At 40.7% G+C, this 24347-nt stretch overlaps 1 protein-coding gene across 1 annotated transcript in view; it reads left to right on the top strand.

Annotated features, from left to right (window-relative positions):
- SFPQ (splicing factor proline/glutamine-rich) overlaps positions 1-14208 on the top strand; it is a 29072-nt gene extending 14864 nt beyond the window's left edge. Inside the window, exons 5-12 of the mRNA XM_011995620.1 lie at positions 1206-1402; positions 1514-1598; positions 2829-2946; positions 3629-3677; positions 3759-3880; positions 6301-12931; positions 13531-13612; positions 14114-14208. Of these exons, the coding sequence (XP_011851010.1) occupies positions 1206-1402; positions 1514-1598; positions 2829-2946; positions 3629-3677; positions 3759-3880; positions 6301-6438 (709 nt within the window). The 3' untranslated portion in view covers positions 6439-12931; positions 13531-13612; positions 14114-14208. The remainder of the gene's footprint in view (positions 1-1205; positions 1403-1513; positions 1599-2828; positions 2947-3628; positions 3678-3758; positions 3881-6300; positions 12932-13530; positions 13613-14113) is intronic.
- Positions 14209-24347: the final 10139 nt, after the last annotated feature.

Here is a 24347-nt window from a genome sequence, read left to right as displayed (position 1 = left end):
AACTCCTCGTCCAGTCATCGTGGAACCACTTGAACAACTAGACGATGAAGATGGTCTTCCTGAAAAACTTGCCCAGAAGAATCCAATGTATCAAAAGTAAGATTGATGAAACTTTTTGGCAGTTTTTAATTTAAGTGTAAAGGAGAAAATTGTTTTAGTAATTTTCCAATTTTGCTTAAAATATGCAAAATTATTTGATGTAGATATGCTTCTTAGTAAAAAATCTGAAGCTGAGAAAGATTTGAAGCTGTTACTCAGATGGCTGTTTGTTTCTGAGGTGGGTACATTCACATGCAATCCTGTTTTGTCCCCACAATGATGGCATAAAGTCGTGTGTGTGACTGAAAGTCTCTGTTGCCCAGGCCAGAGTGCAGTGGCATGATCTCACCTCATTGCAACCCCTGCCTCCCGGGTTCAAACGATTCTACTGCCTCAGCCTCCCAAGTAGCTGGGATTATAGGCATGCGCCGCCAGTCCCGGCTCATTTTCTATTTTTAGTAGAGATGGGCTTTCACCATGTTGCTAGGCTGGTCTCGAACTCCTGACCTCAAGTGAGTCGCCCACCTCAGCCTCTCAAAGTGCTGGGATACAGGCATGAGGCGCTGTGCCCGGCTGAAGTACTTCCCCGCCCCCGAGCTGGAGTTTCGCTGTTGTTGGCCCAGGCTGAAGTGCAGTAGCTTGATCTCAGCTCACTGCAACCTCCGCCTCCCGGGTTCAAGTGATTCTCTTGCCTCAGGCCTCCAGAATAGCTGGGATTGCAGGTGCCTGCCACTGTGCCCGGCTAATTTTTTGTGTTTTTAGTGGGGACGGTGTTTCATCATGTTGTCCCAATGGGTCTTGAACTCATGACCTCAGGTGATCCACCTGCCTCGGCCTCCCAAAGTGCAGGGATTACAGGGGCGAGCCACCGCACCTGGCTTGGAGTACATTTTTATGGGTGGAACAAATAAGCCTCAGTAAGGAACTTGGCTAGAGGAAAACAATTAGAAAATGAGGAAGGTAGAATTTATCTCCAGTCCCTGTATTCCCTTTTGCTGAGTATTCTGAGTATTTTTGCTGTGAAGATATTTTAAGATGAATCAGGATAATTTTTGCTTTTTGTACTGTTTGCAAGAAATAGAACAGGAAAAAGACCAGTACGAGGGCAAGTATTTTCTGGTGTGCATTCACAAATTGGTTCATGTTTAAATTTTGTGTATTGTTAGGGAGAGAGAAACCCCTCCTCGTTTTGCCCAGCATGGTACGTTTGAGTACGAATATTCTCAGCGATGGAAGTCTTTGGATGAAATGGAAAAACAGCAAAGGGAACAAGTTGAAAAAAACATGAAGGATGCAAAAGACAAATTGGAAAGTGAAATGGAAGATGCCTATCATGAACATCAGGCAAATCTTTTGCGCCAAGGTAAAAAGATACCCGCATGAACATCACTGCTACATCACTGCTAAGGTCAATTGTTTTTTCACCCTGTTAGAACCTTGTTAATGAGAATCCAAAATATTTTCCAATGTTTAGATCTGATGAGACGACAGGAAGAATTAAGACGCATGGAAGAACTTCACAATCAAGAAATGCAGAAACGTAAAGAAATGCAGTTGAGGTAAAATTGTGTTTAAGGTTTAAACCTTCATTTCTTTTTTTTTTTTTCCCTTAGAAATGTATCACTCTGGGCACAGTGGCTCACACCTGTAATCCCAGCACTTTGGGAGGCTGAGACGGGCGGATCTTGAGGTCAGGAGATAGAGACCATCCTGGCTAACATGGTGAAACTGAAAATACTCTACTGAAAATACAAAAAATTAGCTGGGCGTGGTGGCAAGTGCTTGTAGTCCCAGCTACTTGGGAGGCTGAGGCAGAGAATGGTGTGAAGCCGGGAGACACAGCTTGCAGTAAGGTGAGATTGTGCCACTGCTCTCCAGCCTGGGCGACAGAGTGAGACTCTTGTCTCAAAAACAACAACAAAAAACCTGTATCACTGTTGCCCAGGTTGGAGTGCAGTGGTGCAATCTCAGCTCACCACAACCTCTGCTTCCTGGGTTCAAGCGATTCTCTTGCCTCAGCCTCCCGAGTAGCTGGGATTGCAGGCATGTGTCACGATACCTGGCTAATTCTTTCTGTATTTTTAGTAGATAACGGGGTTTCGCCACATTGGCCAGGCTGGCCTTGAACTCCTGACCTCAAGTGATCTGCCTGCCTCTGCCTCCCAAAGTGCTAGGATTACAGGCATGAGCCACCATACTTACTTGGCCATTTTTTTCCTTCCTTTTTTGAGATGGGCCCAGGCTGAAGTGCAGTGGCGTGATCATAGCTCACTGTAGTCTCAAACTTCTGAGCTCAAGCAATCCTCCTGAGCAGCTGGGACTTCAGGCACAGGCCACCACCCCCCAGCTAATTTTTTTTTTTTTCTTCTTTTTTGTGGAGATGGAGTCTAGGCTGGTGTCAAACTCGTGGCCTCCTGAAGTACTGAGATGATGAGATTACAGGCATGAATTACCAACCCTGGTCTTAAAACTTGATTTATGCACTAACATTTATATTCTGACATTTATGAAAAAGATGTACTTAGTTTTTCAGGTCAGGCAAAATACAAAGGTTAAATATTATGTCAGTGTTGGTTTGACACTTAAAGTGGAATACAGTGTGAGATTTTCCTTAATAAAGCCTACATTCTTTGCCAGAATGTCTTTAGTACTATGCCCCTAGACTCACTCTAAGCCTTTGTGTTTTTTAGCTCTAACCTAGTTCTTAGGCCAACTGCTATGTTTCTTCACATTGAATTATAAAAAGATGTGGATAACACTTCAGTTATGTGCTTGATGGGTATTTCTAGGCAAGAGGAGGAACGACGTAGAAGAGAGGAAGAGATGATGATTCGTCAACGTGAGATGGAAGAGCAAATGAGGCGCCAAAGAGAGGAAAGTTACAGCCGAATGGGCTACATGGATCCAGTAAGTCAACCTTTACGGCCTTCTAATTGGAGTTGTCTATAGAACTTGCAGGTACCTAGAAGGAAATACAGGAAATTTAAATATCAAATTACAGTGATTTTCTGTTTTTTTTCTTTTTCTTTTTTTTTTAAATCAAGTATATTATGTTTGTCTTGTATAGGTCAGAGGATTTAATTGAACAGGAAGTTTTTTGTGTTTGGAGACAGAGTTTTGCTCTTGTCACCCAGGCTGGAGTGCAGTGGCTTGATCTTGGCTCACTGCAACCTCCACCTCCTGGGTTCAAGTGATTCTCCTGCCACAGCCTCCCGAGTAGCTGGGATTACAAGTGCCTGCCACCACGCTTGGCTAATTTTTTTACTTTTAGTAGAGACGGCGTTTTGCCATGTTGGCCAGGCTGGTCTCGAACTCCTGACCTCAGATGATCTGCCTGCCTTGGCCTCCCAAAGTGCTGGGATTACAGGCGTGAGCCACCGCTCCCGGCCTTGAATAGAAAGTTTTATAGGTCTTTGGATAATTGAGTCTAACTTAGTTTCCAGAATATTGATTTCAGAAATAATTCAGATGATGAACTTTTTGAACTTTGCCATGTTTTTTTATTTAACTCTTGAAAATTTTTCAGTTCTTCAGAATGCTTGGTTTGGGTGTGGTACTGGTATATTGAAAGGAATTTTTTTTCTTGCAGAGGGAAAGAGACATGAGAATGGGTGGCGGAGGAGCAATGAACATGGGAGGTAAGTATGAAATTTAAATTTAACGACATAAGTAGAGAGTGGTGTTCTGGTGGAGTTGTAACCACGATTTTTGTTTTCTAGATCCCTATGGTTCAGGAGGCCAGAAATTTCCACCTCTAGGTGGTGGTGGTGGCATAGGTTATGAAGCTAATCCTGGCGTTCCACCAGCAACCATGAGTGGTTCCATGATGGGAAGTGACATGGTAATGTATCCTGTGGGACGTAGTACCAAGGAAAATCTCGTTTTCACAACTTAGGTGTGTTTTTTTTTTTTTTTTTTTTTTAATAGTAGGTGACTGGACCTCTTAGTTTCCCCTACCAATTTCATACATAAATATGTAATATTGAGGAATACTTTGGCAACATAGAAGAACTCGGTGTGTGGTAACCTAAACAGGTTGCCAACAAGGAGTCAATGCTGTTAGTAGTATGTGGAATTACCTTTGGCAATAAGTAGATTTAGGTGCTTTTGAACTGTAGTGCATGGCAAATCCAAATTCTAGATGCTAGATAATGTATCTGATTATTCTACATCCAAGTGAGAATAATCAAATGGCAAACTGTCATTCTTTAAGCTGGTATTTGCCATAAGTAGGACTCAGCCTTGTAGTTTGAAGCTTTAGGCATGTTTTAGTGATGTGTAGGACTTTGACCTATATTTGGTGTGGCTTCTACCCTATGAAAAGGGAATTGAGTGTTTTGACTCGTCGTTTCCCACCTGTTGGGCCTGTCTGTAGGTATACCTTCTAAAATCAACTGACATCTCCATTTTGCTACAGAGTAGCAAAAATCAACAATAATTTTTAAGCATACTAATGGTGTGCATTTGATCTGAACCTTCTTGATGCTATCATGTTTCAGCTGTAAATATAGCCTGTCAGATGCTTAGAATAATCAGTTGAACTGGCGTGAGTGGCTGCGTTAGGGCTTTACAAATCGCTAGGACTGAATTTTGGTGGGTTTAGAGAGTGCATTTTTATAGCTGAATTGAATGTGATGAGTTCACTACAGGCTTTTGGCAAAGGAGGGGAGCTGCAGTGTGTAGCTCATAAGATTCATTTTATAAATAGAAACATAAGGATTTAGTAAAGGGCCTCACCTGTTTATAATCTACCTAAGACTTTTTGGGAATTAAAGTTAGAATTATAAATGGCTGGTTGGGTAAAATGTAATACTATGGGCTTTCTTCAGATTTTTCAGAGTATGTGGGTAACATTTTGGTTTAATAATAATCTTCCTAAAGACAGATTGTTAGGCAATGTGTAAAATCTAATTTGACCTTATGTTCTCACAATTAAAGGTTTATATTCTAGGTAACAGGTAGCTGATAGCTCCTGGGTTCTCAGCTGTTGTAATTAACATAATTATGAAAGCCCCAAATTTTTCTTTTTTTAGCTCTTAGAGGTAGAATACAGAACAATGAGCCAAAAACCCTGTAATTTGTAAGATTTTGTAAAAAAAATCTTGTAAAAAAGATTACGGTTTAGTCATTTTGAGTAGCTCTATAGTATTTTGTTTTAAAGAAGTTGAAATTGTGTATAGGAACAGTTAAACCCTGCTGCCATTTTAGTTTTTTATTTGGAATAATACTCATAGTAACTGGTCTGTTATAAATGGAATGAGAAAAACAGTGTAGGCTGCTGTGTTTGCATACCTGAGGGGTCTGCTGTTGAGGCACATATGTTTCCATTGAAAACTTCTGTCTCTAGAATTACGTAAAACGAGATGGGAATAATGAAGTCACTCACTGCTTTATTGCAGTTACTTTAGCTTGGTGTTTCACTGTTTGGGAAGTATCTAAAACATGGAATTACAGCAAAGTGTCTGTACTTTTCAAAGACCTAAGGGAAAAGATGGACTGATGAAGGTGGGTGGGGTTTGTTCATTCAGTTTGCAACAATATAGGATAGTGCTGAGAATGTAGTTGTCTCTGGTTATATAGTGATGGCTCTGAAGGTAGTATGCCTGTGAGAATTCGGCAACACAAGTTTTTTGATCAAGTTATTGTGCCGGTTAAGTGACTAAATCTATTAGTCTTTTATGCTTTTTCTTTTTGTAGTCTGGTAGCATTTTATTAAAACTTTCAACCTTTTAAGTTTTCTGCAACTTAGCCAGATGTGTCTTAAGATCTTGAAAAGCACAAGGTTTCTTAAGCAGCACATGCCACTAACTGGTGAGTAGGTCTTTGTCACTTCATTGAGTGAATTGAATCTCTGGTTGGGCTTGTTAGGCTTACTTGGAAATTAAATTTCCTGTTCAGATGTTGAAAGTGAGAGTTTGCAAGCTTTTCATTGGGTTAATCTGATGTGAAATTTCTTAGAACTCATTTTGGAATGGATTTTCACATCTGCACTAATTCTTAAATTTTTTAGCACTACAGGGAAGATCTGTTCTTTGAAACAGGTGTATGAGAATGGCTCAAGTGGGAACATACCACAAGGCATGTATTATCGTAAACTAATTTTCAAATTACCCTTTTTTCCTTTCTATGTTCCCGGTACCTGTGGATCGACTCATTGGTGATTGTATCGACGAACGTTGACTACGGAACCTTCTAAAATATTTACTTAACACACATGGACATCAACTACTTATAATGAACTGTTAATTACTGTTCCAATAGCGTACTGAGCGCTTTGGGCAGGGAGGTGCGGGGCCTGTGGGTGGACAGGGTCCTAGAGGAATGGGGCCTGGAACTCCAGCAGGATATGGTAGAGGGAGAGAAGAGTACGAAGGCCCAAACAAAAAACCCCGGTTTTAGATGTGATATTTAGGCTTTCATTCCAGTTTGTTTTGTCTTTTGTTTAGATACCAATCTTTTAAATTCTTGCATTTTAGTAAGAAAGCTACCTTTTTATGGATGTTAGCAGTTTATTGACCTAATATTTGTAAATGGTCTGTTTGGGCAGGTAAAATGATGTAATGCAGTGTTTGGAACAGGAGAATTTTTTTTCCTTTTTATTTCCTTTTTTTTTCTTTTTTACTGTATAATGTCCCTCAAGTTATGGCAGTGTACCTTGTGCCACTGAATTTCCAAAGTGTACCATTTTTTTTTTTTTTTTTTTACTGTGCTTCAAATAAATAGAAAAATAGTTATAATATTGATCTTCAACTTTGCCATTCATGCTTCTATGCACATTAGGCTAGGTATTCCACATTGAAAGCATGAGAGTGTCTAGGCCTTTGAATGGCATATGCCATTTCTGGGAAATTTATCTGGAGGCTAAGTATTGCTTTCTACAAATAACTGCCCCCTTTGTTTTAAAAAGAAGAAATGCATATTGAAGTAGTTTCATGATTTGTTTGGCATATAGGAAGCACGCTGGTGCTAAGTATTTTTTAAATGGTTATGTAAGCAAAGCTGAACTGTAAATCTTCATTCAGGAATATGTATTAAGATTGTGGAATGAGTGTAAGACAATTGGTAGGAGGTGAAAGTGGGTTTGATTAAATGGATCTTTTATGGCCCTATGATCTATCCTTTACTTGAAAGCTTTTGAAAAGTGGAAAGATCATTTTGTTGCATTTCCCCATTTCTTGTTTTTAAAAGACCAACAAATTTCAAGCCCAATAAATGGCTTGTATTGAACTTTTACATTTGAATTAAAGATTGTTAAACATGAAGCCTTTTCATGTATTCAAGTGATTTATAAAGATGGGGTGTAGTCTAAAAAATGAAACTTGAAAATAAGAAGGTTTAGTAACTGGGCTGGGCGCGGTGGCTCACGCCTGTCATCCCAGCACTTTGGGAGGCCGAGGCAAGTGGATCATCTGAGGTCAGGAGTTCAAGACCAGCCTGGCCAACATGGTGAACCTCTGTCTCTACTACAAATACAAAAAATTAGCTGGGCGTGGTGGCAGGCGCCTGTAATCCCAGCTACTCGGGAGGCTGAGCCAGGAGAATTGCTTGAACCTGGGAGATGGAGGTTGCAATTAGCTGAGACCGTGCCACTGCACTCCAGCCTGGGCAACAGAGCGAGACACTGTCTCAAAAAAAAGGTTCAGTAACTGAAGTAGGTTTAGTTATATGTACATTTGTACTCTGTAACTTTTACATCTCCTTGTGCTACTTCTGTTGGGCAAAATCTATAGGACTATAAAAGTCTATTGGTTCTCTTCTAAGCTAGTGGTGACTGTTAACAAATAGGGTTGCAGATAATCATTCTTACTGTAAATTTGTTAACTTGTTTTTACTTAGTTTCCTTTTGATGTAGCACTAAATCTGGAGAAAGTTGCTCATGCTACACAGTACAAATATCCCTTCCTACCACCTTAAAGGCTTGGAATGTTTCCATGGTGTTGTCAGTTAATTGTCAACTTCATTGAACCCCCTTCCATTAGAACAAGAGACTTTGACTATTAAAGTAGATGGTTTATTGTTGCCTGTTAGTATAATAGGAGCCTGATTTACCAGTGTAAATATGTTAGAGGGACAACTTCCTAACAGTAGGTAAAGTAATTGAATGGTTTGGCTTTGTTCTTAGTTATGTTCCATTCAAATCTGTACATTATAGAACTCTTACTATGGAATGTGTCTTCCTCCTTTTCACCTCTGTTCTTGGTGCTAATTGGCAAAAGAAAAATTCTAAGTCAAACCTTTATTAACATGCTGAAGTTTAGTATTGTGTCTGTGTACAAAAGAAGACCTATTGTTGGAACAATCCGAGCACTTTCTGCATAGGAAACAGGATAATGCTGAAAGTAAACACTAGTGTATAAAAGCATCTCACTAAATTCTGGTTGTATGACTGACAGGTACATGGTGTGCTAAGGGAGAGAATCTCATTAGAAAATAATGCTCATTATTTCATTCACCAACACACTTGGAAATATGAGTAGTTTTACCATGGTTATATCAATGAGGAAGTTTTGTCCCAAAACAGATGATTAATTGGTGATACATAAGAGATTTTCTGTATGGAAACAAGGGTCTTGATTAGAAAGGAATCCATTACAGTTTGGTTGAATTATATAGTTAGGGACTCTACCAAAGACAAGGAAATAAGGGGTGTTCATGGGACACCCACAGAGGGTGAACTTTTTGAATGTGTGGGTGGGGGCTGGTTGGGAAATGGGAAAATCTGCCTATAAAATTAATGTTTCAGTTTATTTTTCAGATTACATGCCTTTCTTTATAAGGGATGCTGGCACAGACCCCCTAAAATAAGCTTTTGGTAGTACTGTACCTTTGAAGAGTGGTGAAGGATGCTAATGGATAATCTCCTGAAAGTTGTGGCTTTTGATACCCTTACTGTGGACTGTAGAGTTGCTAAACGTTGTTTAGCAAATAATGTTGCTTAGTTTCAAATGACATTTGACTTTCATCACTGAAACAGCAATGTACCCAGGGTTGTAAGCTTACTCAAATAGACTTTCAATAAGTCTTCAATGTATATATGATAGTTTTTAGCCTAATGTGAATTTAAATAATCTTAATAAGTAGTTTATCTGAAACTTGGGGTGGGAAAGGGGAGGTAGCAATTTTGAAGTATTTTAGCCATTTTTCTCATTTAAAGAAACCACTTGTCCCCATTTCCTCTTCTCCACTGTCTCATAATTTTAAGAGGAACACTGGTTGTGTTTTATACTACTTCTCCCAATCTTTACAAAGTACGTACTCTTAAGACCCCAGTGTATTTAATAGGTATTTTATAAGCATAGCCCATTGGCTCATGTTAGTGAAACCATAATCCTCTTTGCTTAGAACATTAATTAAACTCCTAAGAAGTACTACAAAGCCCACCACTCTTTATAGATGTATTGTACGACTAATATAAACAGTTAAAAAATGGGGAAATTGTAATGTTACGCCTGTGCAATTTTTAAGTGGCATATTATGGCAGATTAAAATTTAGATACTTGGCTTTTCTTGGGCAAGCCACTAAGTTGTGGCAGAATGTCTTCTGGTGTTCTTGGACTGCAATCATGCACTATTAAAGTAGTGGCCTGCTACATAACTGCATTTAGCCAGCATTTCTGCAGTGCGTAACTGTGAGGAACGTAGTACCGCAAATGGCAATGGACATTAGGACCCGGATGTAGTATTCCTGCTTGCTCCAAGATTCTCATTGCCGACTGCATACAGGTAGGTAACAAGCAATATAATCTAACTTGGTGACTTGCTATGTACTTTTATTCCGTGGGCATTCTGGCATCACACTTCTGACAATGAAATTACAGTGCAGCACCTAACACTTGTATGGTAAAGCTAGCTTACATCAAAACTGTGTGGGTGTGGGGTTAGAGCTGTAATTTGTTAGGCAGAATTCAGTGCTGTTGCAGTTCTCAGATAAAAAGTGCAAACTTGATTCTTTGGTATATCTGACTCAGTTGTGTGGTTTCCTTTAGTTGCATTGTAACTGAAGATAACATGGAACACATCAGTGGTGTGGGGGAGAGGGAACTAAACTCTACGTGGGAACTAGGGTGCTTTTAGCACCTTGACATGGGCCGTATAGCATGTGATAATTAGTCTTTATTGTAGCAAACTGACCTGCCCATAGATCGGCAATATCAGTAATTTCAGTATGCAATCTTGGTAATTCTACGAGTTGAGATGAACTGAAAGTACAGGTTTTTTTGTAATGCGATTTAAAATTTTCAGAAACATGGGCTTCATGAAAACACCATTGTTACTACCTTGGGCTTAGATGGGAATCTAATGTGAGTAGTTCAAGTTATGGGACTTGTCTAAATATGTCTATACTCTAAACCTGGGGGAAGGTGGTGTGGAACATTGACTTGACTACAGTCGAATACATTTTGGGAATCATTCCCAATCATAAGACATCGTCGTTTCTGTAGGATGACTGCATATGTTCAGAGTAGCTTTTTGAATTTGGTTCCCTTAGCTTTAGGGATGTGATGTTATAGTCCAAAATGTTTACAAGAAAACCTAAGTCTTCAAAAGCACTTCTTCTGTTGCTTAGGACTTTGCATCAACTGTTTATCCAGACCTCACTTCAACTTTTTGGTCTCTGAACTGGTTTTTAGCTAGCATACATGAGAGACAGCTTTCATTTATAATGTTTCTGCTCTGTAACTGGAAAGCGGTTTACTTTGCATAAATGCTGATGAAACCTTCATGACTATGATAATTTTCTTCTGTGTATCAAGAAAAAGAGCTTGCTCGTTGGCAAGCAATTCACAAGGTGGGGACAGACTTGTACTTTAACATGTAGTCCATTCAAGCCAACGACTTTGGACTCTACTGATGAAAGAGCAAATGATGACTAGTTTAGCTTCTGCATATCAATAATATAATGCAGATCAAGTATAATAATCAATATTAGTGACATGAGTATCACTAAGTTACATAGAACCCTGATTGGGGTTTCCTGTGTCGTAATCCATTAAATCGGTGGCCAGTGCTTGCTGCCGTGGTTTAGTGATTGGGTGTTAGAAATAAAAACTCAGGCCTATTTCTTAACCAGTCAGTAACAATTTTTAGAGAATGTACTTGCTATAATATATGGACTTCAGGAACTTCATTGGGATGGGGGGTTAATTTTGCCTTATCCTGTTCACTTTAAGATGATTAGGCTTTTGCACTTTAGAATGAGAAACTTGTGACGTTAGTGTGTTCTTACTAGCTTTAATTTGTATCTATCAATGAATTGTGAATCTTAGTGCAGTGGGTTTTTTACAAAAACTCAGTCAAAAAGCTGGGAATTAAGTGGGTTTCAGTAATAATGCTATACTGAGGTGCTTGCATTGTATTTCATAATCTTGTTACAAACCAAAATTATTTTTAATGAGAGCAGTCTTGGGTTCAGAGGTGTGATGCCAGAATGTATTTTCGTACTGTTAGGCCCTTGGAACAGATACCGGTGCTTTCTGAAAGATGAAAGAAATGCAATGGGTGCTCTTCATGCAAGGTTGCAGACCTACCAAGAATGCATAATAGTCTCACTTTTCCCCAATAAAGAGATGCGTGTGACTAGTTTTGGACTTTTAACCTTAATGGGGGTTGCATGTCTCCTATTGTTAATCATTGTCAGCTGCAGTGACATGATCCAGTCCTGCATTTACTGCCTTTCCCTTAATGATTTTGGACAGGTTTTAGAGAGCCAGGATGTTGTTCTGGGCCTTTATTTGGTTTTGGCTTTAGCTGATAATGTTTTAGTGATGTCAGCTAGTGCAGTTCTCAAATGGCTGCCTATTAGGGAAAGAATTCAGAGGATTTGACTGCTCCTAATCATCTGTCATTGCTGCTAGATAATGATTGGCAATTTTTAAGACTCAACTGGAAATCTCAACAGTTGCTGGTAAACCATTAAACCATAAAAGCGTTGCTTTTCAACACCAGTGCTGAAAAAAAGATTGATTTTTTTTTTTTTTTTCTTTTTTTTTTTGAGAGTGAAAAGGGCTTGGATGTAGGATAGGATAATGTGGAGAATGGGGGGAAGAATGCAAAACGATATAGTATCCCTTATGGATGGTACATGTGCAACAGGGAACTCTTATTTCATATACCCTTTGCAGTAATCATTCAGGGAGGAAGAAAAACCTGGAACTTGAATGAAGGCTGATCTTTGTTTTGTGCACTGTGGCCCTGCCAGGCATATAGTGAAGGTGAATGAATGTCTTCTTCCTCAGAAAATAATTGGTTCCTTGCTGTCCCAGTAAGGCATAGCTTTTCCGGCCCTAACTTTAAAACTCAGTGAGGACTTAGACGGGAAAGAATGAGGTAAATACAAAGGATTGCAGGACAACTACTGCAGCATTGTGTACTGTGGGAAGGGGAGTTGGGCACTCTTGGAGGACTCCTGCTGAAGGTGGTCAGCCCGCCTGACAATGGAAGAAATACTTGAATGGGGAGCAGGGTATGTGCTTTCATATGAAAAAAGAGCTGATGTTAAAACTCATTTGGTGAGGTCAACGTTGTCACATACCTTCACATAAGGGATAGTATATTTTGGGTTGCAGTCAAACTTGTGCTCAGACTGGTGAAAATAAGAGTTAGGCTTTTACATTTTAAAGAAAATGCAGTTTTCATTCTGATTCAGGTGTCTACTTATTTTATGTAAGAATAATTTTAGATTTCCCCCCCATGAAGTTTCTTCCTATTTTTTTTAATGCTGTAACTTACCCCCAATCTTTATCTCTGGAATTTTACTCTTTAAATTTTGAAGTTGACTAGCATTTTCAGACCTTTATTTTTATACCCTTGTCTTTTATAGTAACTTTTTCTCATTATTCTTTAGGTAAGAATGATTGATGTTGGCTGATATTGGAGTGCTCGTTCACATGAAGTAAGTTTCCTTAGAAATCTTAACCCCTAGAGGCTTTTGAGTTTGATTTAAATAATTTCATTTAGATATGTGGGGTGAAATTTTGGTATTTGAGATGTTTACCTTTTCTAAGGTAATATCTCTGTGTTTTGGTTTGAAAATAGGGATGTATGTGAGAAAGCAAGTGAGAGGCATTATACAAATGTCAAACAGTATAATTCAAAAATGGTGGATGGTTATATAACAATCATAGAACAGAAAAGAAAGCTTGACTTAAGTGGAAAGGCCATATTCTCGATACTCAATTCAATTTTAGACTCTATCTAAAATTCCCATGATTCTTTTTTTACTTACACTTAAGATGTAAAGAAAATGAAGGAGAAGGTCAGGCATGATGGCTTTACCACCTACATTCCTAGCACTTTGGGAGGCAGAAGCAGGAGGATTGCTTGAGCCCAGCCTGGGCAAAATAGTGAGCCCATGTCTCTACAGAAAGAAAAAAATAGCCAGGTGTGATGGTGTGTGCCTGTGGTCCCAGCTCCCTTGGAGGCTGAGGTGGGAGGATTGCTTGATCCTGGGAGATTGAGGCTGCAGTGAGTAAGTTACATTTTTTGTTATAGGTGGATAGATACTTCTCAAGACATCACACAGCGTGAGCCAATCGAGGGAAGCCACAAGCAGTTAGACTGACAACGTTTCTAGGTAAGTTGAATGATTCTTAGCCTGTTAAACTGTCTTCAGAAAGAAAGGCGCTTGGGTGGAACAAAAATAATACTAATGTGGGAACCTTTATTTATTTATTTATTTTTTTGTTTTTGAAACGGAGTTTCACTCTTGTTGCCCAGGCTGGAGTGCAATGGTGCGATCTTGGCTCACTGCAACCTCTACCTCCTGGGTTCAAGCGATTCTCCTGCCTCGGCCTCCCGAATAGCTGGGACTACAGGCGCCCACCACCATGCCCAGCTGATTTTTAGTAGAGATGGGGTTTCACCGTGTTAGCCAGGATGGTCTCGATCTCCTGACCTCATGATCCGCCCTCCTCGGCCTCCCAAAGTGCTGGGATTACAGGCATGAGCCACCATGCCTGGCCAATTAATAAGATTTCTTTGGTATTAGTTCACTTGACAGTTATATAATGTTATGTTTGAGAATTTGGTAACTCTGATTCTTGTATCCTTTGGAGTAATCATACCCTTTAATTAGCAGGATCAGGTGAGCTGTGTCCAGAAAACCAACAAGAAGGAGTGGAAGGAGGAATGAACGTTTCATTCTCATTAATAAAGACATTATCCTAATTATCCTATGGTTTTGTTTTTGTTTTTTTTAGTACTCATTTATTTTCTAGAATTTTCCTGACTTCAACGTATTCAAAGTGACATTTTTTTTTAAAAAGTCTGTATTACAGACACAGAACCAGATTAAGTATAATTCAGGATCCTATTGTGACTTGGCAGTGCTGCTCTCAGTCTCAATTACTGATCAATTTTTATGGTCCTTTTTAGATATTTGCCTTCACTCTGTAATTTTTATTTCTAAAATTAGCATGTTATAATTTAGCAATTACTACCTACATACTTCTCCTTGATTGGATTTCAGACATAGCATTTTGTATTTCCAACTTCTGTGTGTGCAAACTATCAGATGATGGTTATGAGATAGTCACACATCGCTTCACAAACAAGCATAGTCAAATAACAATATAGTCATATCCCCTTATCTGCGACCATGGTTAACCACAATCTCAGAGTTATTAATTTTTAAATTGTGTGCTTTTCTGAGAGGCATCCTGTCCTTCCCACCTTGGATGGGATACTGGGAATGTTGGATACAGTATATTCATGCTGAATATGCTATTTGCCATCCAAGAAAAAAAAAAAAGGCCATGTAGGCTAGGCCAGGCTTTGGTACCATTTGTGGTTTTGGGTATCCACTGTGGGGGGATCTTGGAACGTATCTCCTTGCAGACAAGGGAGGACTCTACTGTGGTTTGATTGACCTGAGTAGTAATGAAGGGCTGTCAATTTCTCGAAGTCAAAATTTGATAATGGAGTGTGATCTGGGTAATTTTTGAGAATATCTAAATGTAAGGAAAAATCTGGAATTGACTATAAAAACTGTTTAGTAGAAATTGTAGACAAATTACCTGTCCCCTTCACTCTTGGAGACCTTATACCAAAACTTGCCAAGCTGTTAGTCTCGTACACTAATTTTTTTTTATTTATTTGGGGTTTTTTTTTTTTTTTTTTTTTTTTTTGAGACTAAGTCTCCCTCTTGCCCAGACTGCTGGAGTACGGTGGCACCATCTCAAAAGGTTCAGTGCAACCTCTACCTCCCGCGTTCAAGTAATTTTACTTCAGCCTCCTAAGTAGCTGCGATTACAGGTGTGCACCACCACACCCAGCTAATTTTTATATTTTTAGTAGAGACGAGGTTTCACCATGTTGGGCAGGCTTGTTTCAAACTCCTGACCTCAGGTCATCTGCCCAACTCGTTTCCCAAAAGTGCTGGGATTACAGGTGTGAGCCACTGCGCTCGGCCTCACACAAAACGTTCCAGTTTTACAGTACGTTCTGCCAAAGCAAGCGCTCACTAAAGCATTTGTTCAGGATCAGGATGAGATCTGAGGCTCACGCTTAAAGGTATTTGTGTTGCTGTGTTTACCTGTGGACTTTAATTTGGGGCCTCATTACTAATGTTGCAGAATTTCAGACAATTGTTTTGCTTCAGTTGAGCAAAAAAATTCAGGTTTGCTTGAGATTATTTGAAATAGCCACAAAGGAAGAGTTAAGGTACATCATCCACTCATCCCATGAAATTTGAGAAGCTGTGTACAGTTACTCCCAGGAATGAGACCAAGATCTGGTCAATTTTTTTCATGCTTTGTATTTTTTAAATAATCAGGTCAGCTTACACCCAAATCAAGAATCATCTTGGAGTCATTGGGCTCAATTCTGGGTTTTTTGTTTTGTTTTGTTTTGTTTTGTTTTTGAGACCCAGTGGCTCTGTCGCCTAGGCTGGAGTGCAGTGGTGCAATGTGGGCTCTCCGCAAGCTCCGCCTCCTGGGTTCACGCCATTCTGCCTCAGCCTTTCGAGTAGCTGAGACTACAGGCGCCTGCCACCATGCCCAGCTAATTTTATTGTATTTTTAGTAGAGATGGGGTTTCCACCGTGTTAGCCAGGATGGTCTCAATCTCCTGACCTTGTGATCTGCCTGCCTCGGCCTCCCAAAGTGCTGGGATTACAGGCATGAGGCGGTGGCTCAATTCTGTTAATACTTAGTTTTCCCTGTGGGTCTGAAGCCTTGTGGATCTCAAGGCAAAAACAATATGAAGTATATTATACTGGTTAGGGGTATGTGAGATCATACTACCAGAATTAATACATTATTTCTGCAATTTGCCTAGCTGTATTATCTCACAAATTTGTTTAGTTGTAGTTTGCTCATCTGCAAAACACCTTTTTCACAGGGTCATTGAGAGAAAATGATGCAAAACATTTAGCAGTGCCTAAGGGTGCAAAAGGAGCACATGGTATTTTCAAGTCTACCCGTGACCAAGGTTCACAGGCAAAAAGGATGTTTCCCTTAGTATACCATGTAATTAGAAGAGCCTGATTAGCAGTTTTTTGATAGCAAGGGAGGAAATTTAACTTTCAGATCATGTAGTCCATAGGGAACAATTAGAAAGAGCCTAAGTATTGAATGGCATGGAAGTCCCAGGAGAGGCCATTCATTTGTTGCAAGTGTACTTAACCTCAAATGGTAAGTAGAATTAAGTCCAAGAATTGCTGCTTAGCAGGGTTGTTGATTAGTTGGTATGTTAAGTACTTGGCAATACCTCACTCAGGTGTTCCAGAACAATAGTCTTTAAGGGTGGAGAAGCCTAGAACTTAAAACATGGCAAAGCCCACATTTTAACAAAATGGCACATAATGTTTTGTATCTAAAACAGGTTTAGTTCTAAACAGACTTGAAGCAGCACAGCACTATTGAAATAACTAAAAGATTGAGAGGAAAAGAAATTGTGGAAGGAACACACATAATTGGGGAAATATTCCATAACAACATTGTTAACATGGTTATACTTCACAAACTAGTAGGCTACAGATTTCAGCGTAGTCCTAGCTGATTTCTTGAAATTGATAAACTGATTGTAAAAATCACATAGAATTTTAACAGCCAGAATAGCCAAAACAATCTTGGAAACAAATCTTGAACAAAGTCGAATTCACATTTCTGATCTCAAAACTTACTACGAAGCAATGGTAATCAAGGCTGTTGTATTAGCACAGCATAGACTTACAGTAATAGAATTGAGAGTCCAGAAATAAACGCTCACGCATATGGTCAGCTGATTTTCAACAAGGGTACCAAAATCCGATGGAGAAATAATGGTCTTTTCAACAAGTGGTGCTGGGAAACAAGGTAGCCACATGTAAAATAATAAAGTTAGACCCCACCTCACACCATATACAAAAATTGAAAAATGGATTGAAGCCCTCAATATGAGAACAAAAACCCATAAATATTTGCAAATCATGCAGCTGATAAGGGACTTGTATGTAGAATATATAAAGAATACTTAGGACTGGCTGGGCATGGTGGTTCGTGCCTATAATCCCAGCACTTTGGGAGGCTCAGGCAGGAGGATCACTTGAGGCCAGGAGTTCAAAGCCATCCTGCACAACATGGCAAGACCCTGACTCTACAAAAAAATTTAAAAATAAAGTGCATGTGGTGACACCCACCTGTAGTGCCAGCTATTCAGGAGGCTGAGGTGGGAGGATCACTTGAGCCCAAAAGGTTGAGGCTGCAGTGAACTGTAATAGCACCACTGCACTCCAGCCTGGTGACAGAGCAAGACCCTGTCTCCCTGTCTCAAAAAAATGAAAAAAATAAGAATATTTAATAAACACACTTAAGACATAGGCACTGATGCCTGTAATCCCAGCACTTTGAGAGGCCAAGGCAGGCAGATCACTTGAGGCCAGGAGTTCGAGACAAGCCTGACCAACATAGTGAAACTCTTGACTCTACTAAAAATACAAAAAATTAGCCAGGTGTGGTGGCTGGTACCTGTAATCCCAGCTACTTGGGAGGCTGAGGCAAGAGAATTGGTTAAACCCAGGAGGTGGAGGTTGTAGTGCACTCCAGCCTGGGTGATGGAGTGAGACTCCATCTCAAAAAGAAAAAGGCAAAGAAGGTGAATAGATATTTCTCAAGGAAGATTAGTAAGTGGCTAATAAGCACATAAAAAGATGCTAGACATTATTAGTCATAGGGAAATCCAATCAAAACCACTTTACAATCACTAGAAAGGCTAGAATCAAGACCAGGCATGGTGGCTCATGCTTGTAAAACCAGCACTTTGGGAGGCCAAGGTGGGTGGGTCACTTGAGGTCAGGAGTTCAAGACTAGCCTGGCCAACATGGCAAAACTCCGACTCTGCTGAAAATACAAAATTAGCCAGGTGTGGTGGTGCGTGCCTGTAATTCCAGCTACTTGGGAGGCTGGGGCAGGAGAATCGTTTTATCCTGGGAGGTGGAGTTTGTAGTGAGCCGAGATCGTGCCACTGCACTCCAGCCTGGGTGACAGCGTGAGACTCCGTCTTGGGCCAGGGGAGCAGGGGGCAGAAACGGAAACCCTCATATACCACTGGTGGAAATGTAAACTGGTGCAGCCATGTTGGAAAGCAGTCTTGCAATTCGGCAAATAAACATAGAGTCACCATGTGACCCAGCAATTCCAATGCCCAAGAGAAACGAAAACATATTTGCTTAATAACTTGTATGCAGATGTTTATAACAGCATGAATAGCCAGAAGGGCCAGGCTTGGTGGCTCACATCGGTAATCCCAGCACTTTGGGAGGCCAAGGCGGGAGAGTTGCTTGAGCCCCAGAGTTTGGGAGTAGCTAGCCTGGGCAGCATGGTGAAACCCTATCTCTACAAAAAAAACAAAAATTACCCAGGCATGGTGGCACTGTACCTGTAGTCCCAGCTACTCAGGAGGGTGAGGTGGGAGGAACACTTGAGCCTAGGAAGTCGAGTCTGTGGTGAGCTGTGATTGTGCCATTGCATTCCAGCTGAGGTGGCAGAGTGAGACCCTGTCTCAATGATAATAATATAATAATAATAACTAAAAGGTAGAAACAACCCAAATGTCCATCGACTGATAAACAAAATGTAATATTTTTAATCCATAACATGGATTAAAATAATGGAATATTATTAATCCATAACAAGGAATGAAGTACTGATAACATGCCACAATATGAATAAAGCTTGAAAACATGCTAAGTGAAAGAAGCCAGTCACAAAAGACCACATATTGTATTCACATGAAATGGCCAGAACATGGAAATCTACAGAGACAAAGTCGATGAGTGGAAGTGGCTGAGAGAGTGATGGGGAATAATATAGGTGGATCATAGCTGAATGATGCAGAGTTTCTTCTTGAGGTAATGAAAATATTCTAGGCCAGGCACGATGGCTCATGCCTGTAATCCCAACACTTTGGGAGGCTGAGGTGGGTGGATCATCTGAGGTCAGGAGTTCAAGACCAGCCTGACCAACATGGTGAAACCCCATCTCTACTAAAAAGACAAAAATTAGCTGGGTGTGGTGGTGCATGCCTATAATCCCAGCTACTTGGAGGCTGAAGCATGAGAATCACTTGAACCCAGGAGGTAGAGGTTACAGTGAGCCAAGATCGAGCCACTACACTCCAGCCTGGGCAACAGTGTGAGACTCCATCTCAAATAAAAAAAAAGGAAAGTATTCTAAAATTGAGTGGTGATGGATGCACATACCTGTGAATATACTGAAAACGATTAAATTGTATAAATGGATGAACTGTTAGGTGTGTGAATTATATTTAAGTAAAGCTTTATTGAAAAAAGACTTTGGAGGCCGGGCACGGTGGCTCAAGCCTGTAATCCCAGCACTTTGGGAGGCCGAGACAGGCGGATCACAAGGTCAGGAGATCGAGACCATCCTGGCCAACACCGTGAAACCCCGTCTCTACTTAAAAATAACAAAAAACTAGCTGGGCATGGTGGCGGGCACCTGTAGTCCCAGTTACTCAGGAGGCTGAGGCAGGAGAATGGCGTGAACCCCGGGGGCGGAGCTTGCAGTGAGCTGAGATCCGGCCACTGCACTCCAGCCTGGGGCACAGAGCAAGACTCCGTCTCAAAAAAAAAAAAAAGAAAAAAGACTTTGGGAGTGGTGTAAGAAGAGGCGTTGGCAGGGCACGGTGGCGTGGTGGCGCACACCTGTAATTTCAGCTGTTCACAAGGCTGAGGCAGGAGAATTGCTTGAACCTGGGAGGTGGAGGTTACAGTGAGCCAAGATCGTGCCACTGCCCTCCAGCCTGGGCGACAGAGTGAGACTCCATCTCAAAAAAACAAAAGAGGAGGTCTTATAGACACAGGTGAGATCATAAAAGGCCATGTAGGCCATGCTAAGTATTTTGAACTTTATCTGAAGAGCAATGGGAATCCTTTAACAAGAAGCACTGAGAGCACCTGGATTATTACAATCACTTCCTCACTGGTTTTATCCCCTGCTTTGCTATGGTCTGTTTCTTAGCACTACCTCTAGTTCAGTTACCTATTGCTTCCTAACACATTACCCCTAAACTCAGTGGCTTTAGACAACTCATTATTTTTTTGAGGATTGGCTGGGCTCAGCCAGGCAGCTCCAGGTCAGAGGGAGGCCAGGTCTGAAGTCTTCTGAAGGCTATTGGTGTCCAAGTTCAAGATGGCTACTTCTCTCGCATGTCTGACAACTCTGCTGAGATGGTTGGAACACTTACATCCTTTCTTTTTCCTTAAAGTGATTAGATGTGTCTCAATTCCTAAAGGAAAAGGGACTGGTGATTGTTTTTCAGGACAGTGAGGAAGGGTGCCTTCAGACTGGGTTCTACCCTGAGACTGTGGCATGGAGAGGGAAAAAACACCTGAATGACAGATTCTGTGGTAGTGATCACAATGGATTGGAAAGCCGACTTGCATCAAGAGAAAAGGGGAACAAAGGAAGCCAGTCTGTGTCTGAGAAAAGGGCTTTGAACTGAGCAGTAAAAAAAACATTTGTGTGATGACTTCTCCTTTGGCAAGACCTAAAGAAGAAGAATTCTTGCATCTGAGAATTTATCAATATTTTATCTTATGTCTTAGGTACTCTTCATTTACATATTGGTTTGGAACCAGGAGTTTCTTTTCATCAAATATTAAGACAAAATAAAAACCTTTGGCTGGTGAATTTAACAAAACGGTGGTAGTACCACAAGGACTGCTGGAAAAAACTAAAGATCATCCTGATGATATACACCCAGTTTATTTTGTTTTCTTATTTTCTGTTTCAAACTTTTTTTAAATTTTTTGAGACGGGGGGTCTCACTCTCTTTTTTTTTTTTTTTTTTTTGAGGCCGGGGTCTCACTCTGTTGCCCAGGCTACAGTGCAGTGGCATGATCACAGCTCACTGCCGCCTCGACTTCCCCAGCTCAAGTGATCTTCCTGCCTTAGTCCCCCAAGTAGCTGGAACCACAGGCATGCACCACCACACCTGGCTAATATTTTTATTTTGTAGAGATGGGTCTCACTGTGCTGCCCAGGCTGGTCTTGAACTTCTGGGCTCAAGTGATTCTCCCGCCTGAGCCTCCCAAAGTGTTGGGATTACAGGTGGGAGCCACCACACCCGGCCCTTTTACTTTTACTTTTTTTTTTTTTTTTGAGACCGAATCTTGCTCTGTCACCCAGGCTGGAGTGCAGCGGTGTAATCTCGGCTCACTGCAACCTCCGCCTCCCGAGTTCAAGCAATTCTCCTGCCTCAGCCTCCCGAGTAGCTGGGACTATAGGCGTGCGCCAACACGCCTGACTAATTTTTGTAATTTAGTAGAGACAGGGTTTCACCATATTGGCCAGGCTGCTCTCAAACTCCTGCCCTCAGGTGATCCACCCACCTTGGCCTCCCAAAGTGCTGGGATTACAGGCGTGAACCATTGCAGGTGGCCTCCTTTTATATTTCTTAAATATCTTTACCTTGAGCATTTTTTGTACCTGCCAGCACAGTTTGAATTCAGTGTCTCAGTTTATATAACCCCAATGGACTCTACCAGTATCCCTTATCCCAGTTTTCCTGCCTTTTCTCTCCCTCTCTCTGTTGACAAATAAAAATTATATATATTTATGGCATACAAGATGATGTTCTGAAATATGTATACATTGTGGAATGGCAAATTGAGCTAATTAACATATGCATCACCTCACATACTTATCATTTATTTGTATGAGAACAATTAACATTTCATCCTCTTAGTGATCTGCAAGTATGCAATACATTGTTATTAACTGTAGTCACCATGGTGTACAATAGTAGAACTCTTGAATTTATTCCTCTTGACTGAAATTTTGTGTCCTTTGACCAATATCTCCCCAATCTTCCTTCTCATCCTCCATCCCCTGGTAAACACCATTATACTCTCTGCTTCTATGAGTTTGACTTTTTTAGATTCCACATATGAATGAGATCATGAGATACTTGTTTTTCTGTGCCTAGCTTATTTCGCCCAGATAATGTCCTCCATGTTCATCTGTGTTATCAAAGATGACAGAATTTCCTTCTTTTAAAGGCTGAATAGTACTCCACTGTGTATGTATCTTACATTTTCTTTATCTGTTCATCCATCAATGGACACTTGGATTGATTCCATAGCTGCCTTCACTCCTGCACCTTTTGCTCATGACATAGTTTCCTTCCTAAAACACTCATCTGATCATTTCTCTTCTGCTTGGAATCACTTTCTCTTGTACAACAAAGTTCAAACTCCTTATCAGGTCACACAAATCTGGTTCTTTCTTTAGTTCATCTTGCGTTATGCCGTTAAAACTATGCTCTATGTAAACCAAACTCTTTTTTTTTTTTTTTTTTTTTTTTTTGAGACAGAGTCTTGCTCTGTCATCCAGGCTGGAGTGCAGTGGTGTGATCTTGGCTCACTGCCACCTCCGCCTCCGAGGTTCATTCAAGAGATTCTTCTGCCTCAGCCTCCCGAGTAGCTTGGACTATAGGCGTGCGCCACCACACCTGGCTAATGTTTGTATTTTTGGTAGAACAGGGTGTCACCAAATTGGCCAGGCTGGTCTGAAACTCCTGTCCTGGTGATACGCCCACCTCAGCCTCCCAAAGTGCTGGGATTATAGGCGTGAGCCACCGCGCCCAGCCCAAACTCTATTTCCCTGAGCGTATCTTGGGTTTTCTTCCTCTTTGCCTTTGTACACATTGCTCCAGCTTCGCCCTTCATTTGTCAGACTGGCAAAAGCCAACTTTTTTATGTATATATATAGACTTTTATATATATAGACTTTTATATATCTATATATTATTTTCTAGGGTACTTTTGTTATAGCAAATGCCAACTTTTTTCTTCTTTTTTTTAATTGTAAATTGACAACTTGTAATTGTATAGACTTACGGGTTCTGTGAAGAGGGTGTTGTGTGGGGAAAACATTTATGGGGTACAAAATACTGTTACAATTTTGAATGCAATGTGAAAGAATTAAATCAAGCTAGTTAATATATCCATCACCTCAAATACTTAACATTTTTTGTGGCAAGAACACTTGAAATTTACTTAGCAATTTTGAAATTTGTAACACTCTATTATTAACTATATTCACCAGGCTGTGCAACAGAACACATAAAAAGAGAAAGCATTCTCCTTGTTTGAAATCGTATACCCTTTGGGCCGGGCGCGGTGGCTCATGCCTGTAATCCCAGCACTTTGGGAAGCTGAGGTAGGTAGATCACGTGAGGTCAGGAGTTCAAGACCAGCCTGGCCAACACAGTGAAACCCCGTCTCTACTAAAAGTACACACACACACACACACACACAAATTAGCTGGGCGTGGTGGTGCATACCTGTAATGCCTGTAGTCCCAGCTACTCGGGAGGCTGAGGCAGGAGAATCACTTGAACCTGTGAGGCTGAGATTGCAGTGAGCCAAGATCGTGCCACTGTACTCCAGCCTGGATGACAGAGCAAGACTCCCTCTCAAAAAGAAACAAACAAAAAAAAAACCAAGGAAATTGTATACCCTTTGACCATCACCTCCCCATTTCCCCCATCCTCCAGCTTCTGTCACCACTGTTCTACTCTCTGCTTCTATGAGTTCATTTTTTAAATTCCACATATAAATGAGAACATGTGGTATTTGTCTTTCTGGGCCTGACCTATTTCACTTAGCATAATGTTCTCCAATTCCATCAATGTTGTCACAAATGTCAGAATTTCCTCTCTTTTTCTTTTCTTTTTTTTGTTTGAGATAGAGTCTCACTCTGTCACCTAGGCTGGAGTGCAGTGGCGTGATCTTCACTCTCTGAAACTTCTGGCTCCTGGGTTCAAGCAATTCTCCTGCCTCAGCCTCTGAGTAGCTGGGATTACAG

The sequence above is a fragment of the Mandrillus leucophaeus genome, unplaced genomic scaffold (genome assembly GCF_000951045.1).
Source record: "Mandrillus leucophaeus isolate KB7577 unplaced genomic scaffold, Mleu.le_1.0 Scaffold493, whole genome shotgun sequence".
Taxonomy (NCBI): Eukaryota; Metazoa; Chordata; class Mammalia; order Primates; family Cercopithecidae; genus Mandrillus; species Mandrillus leucophaeus.
Note: the sequence above shows the minus strand (reverse complement) of the source record. Positions and strands in the feature narration are given on the sequence as shown.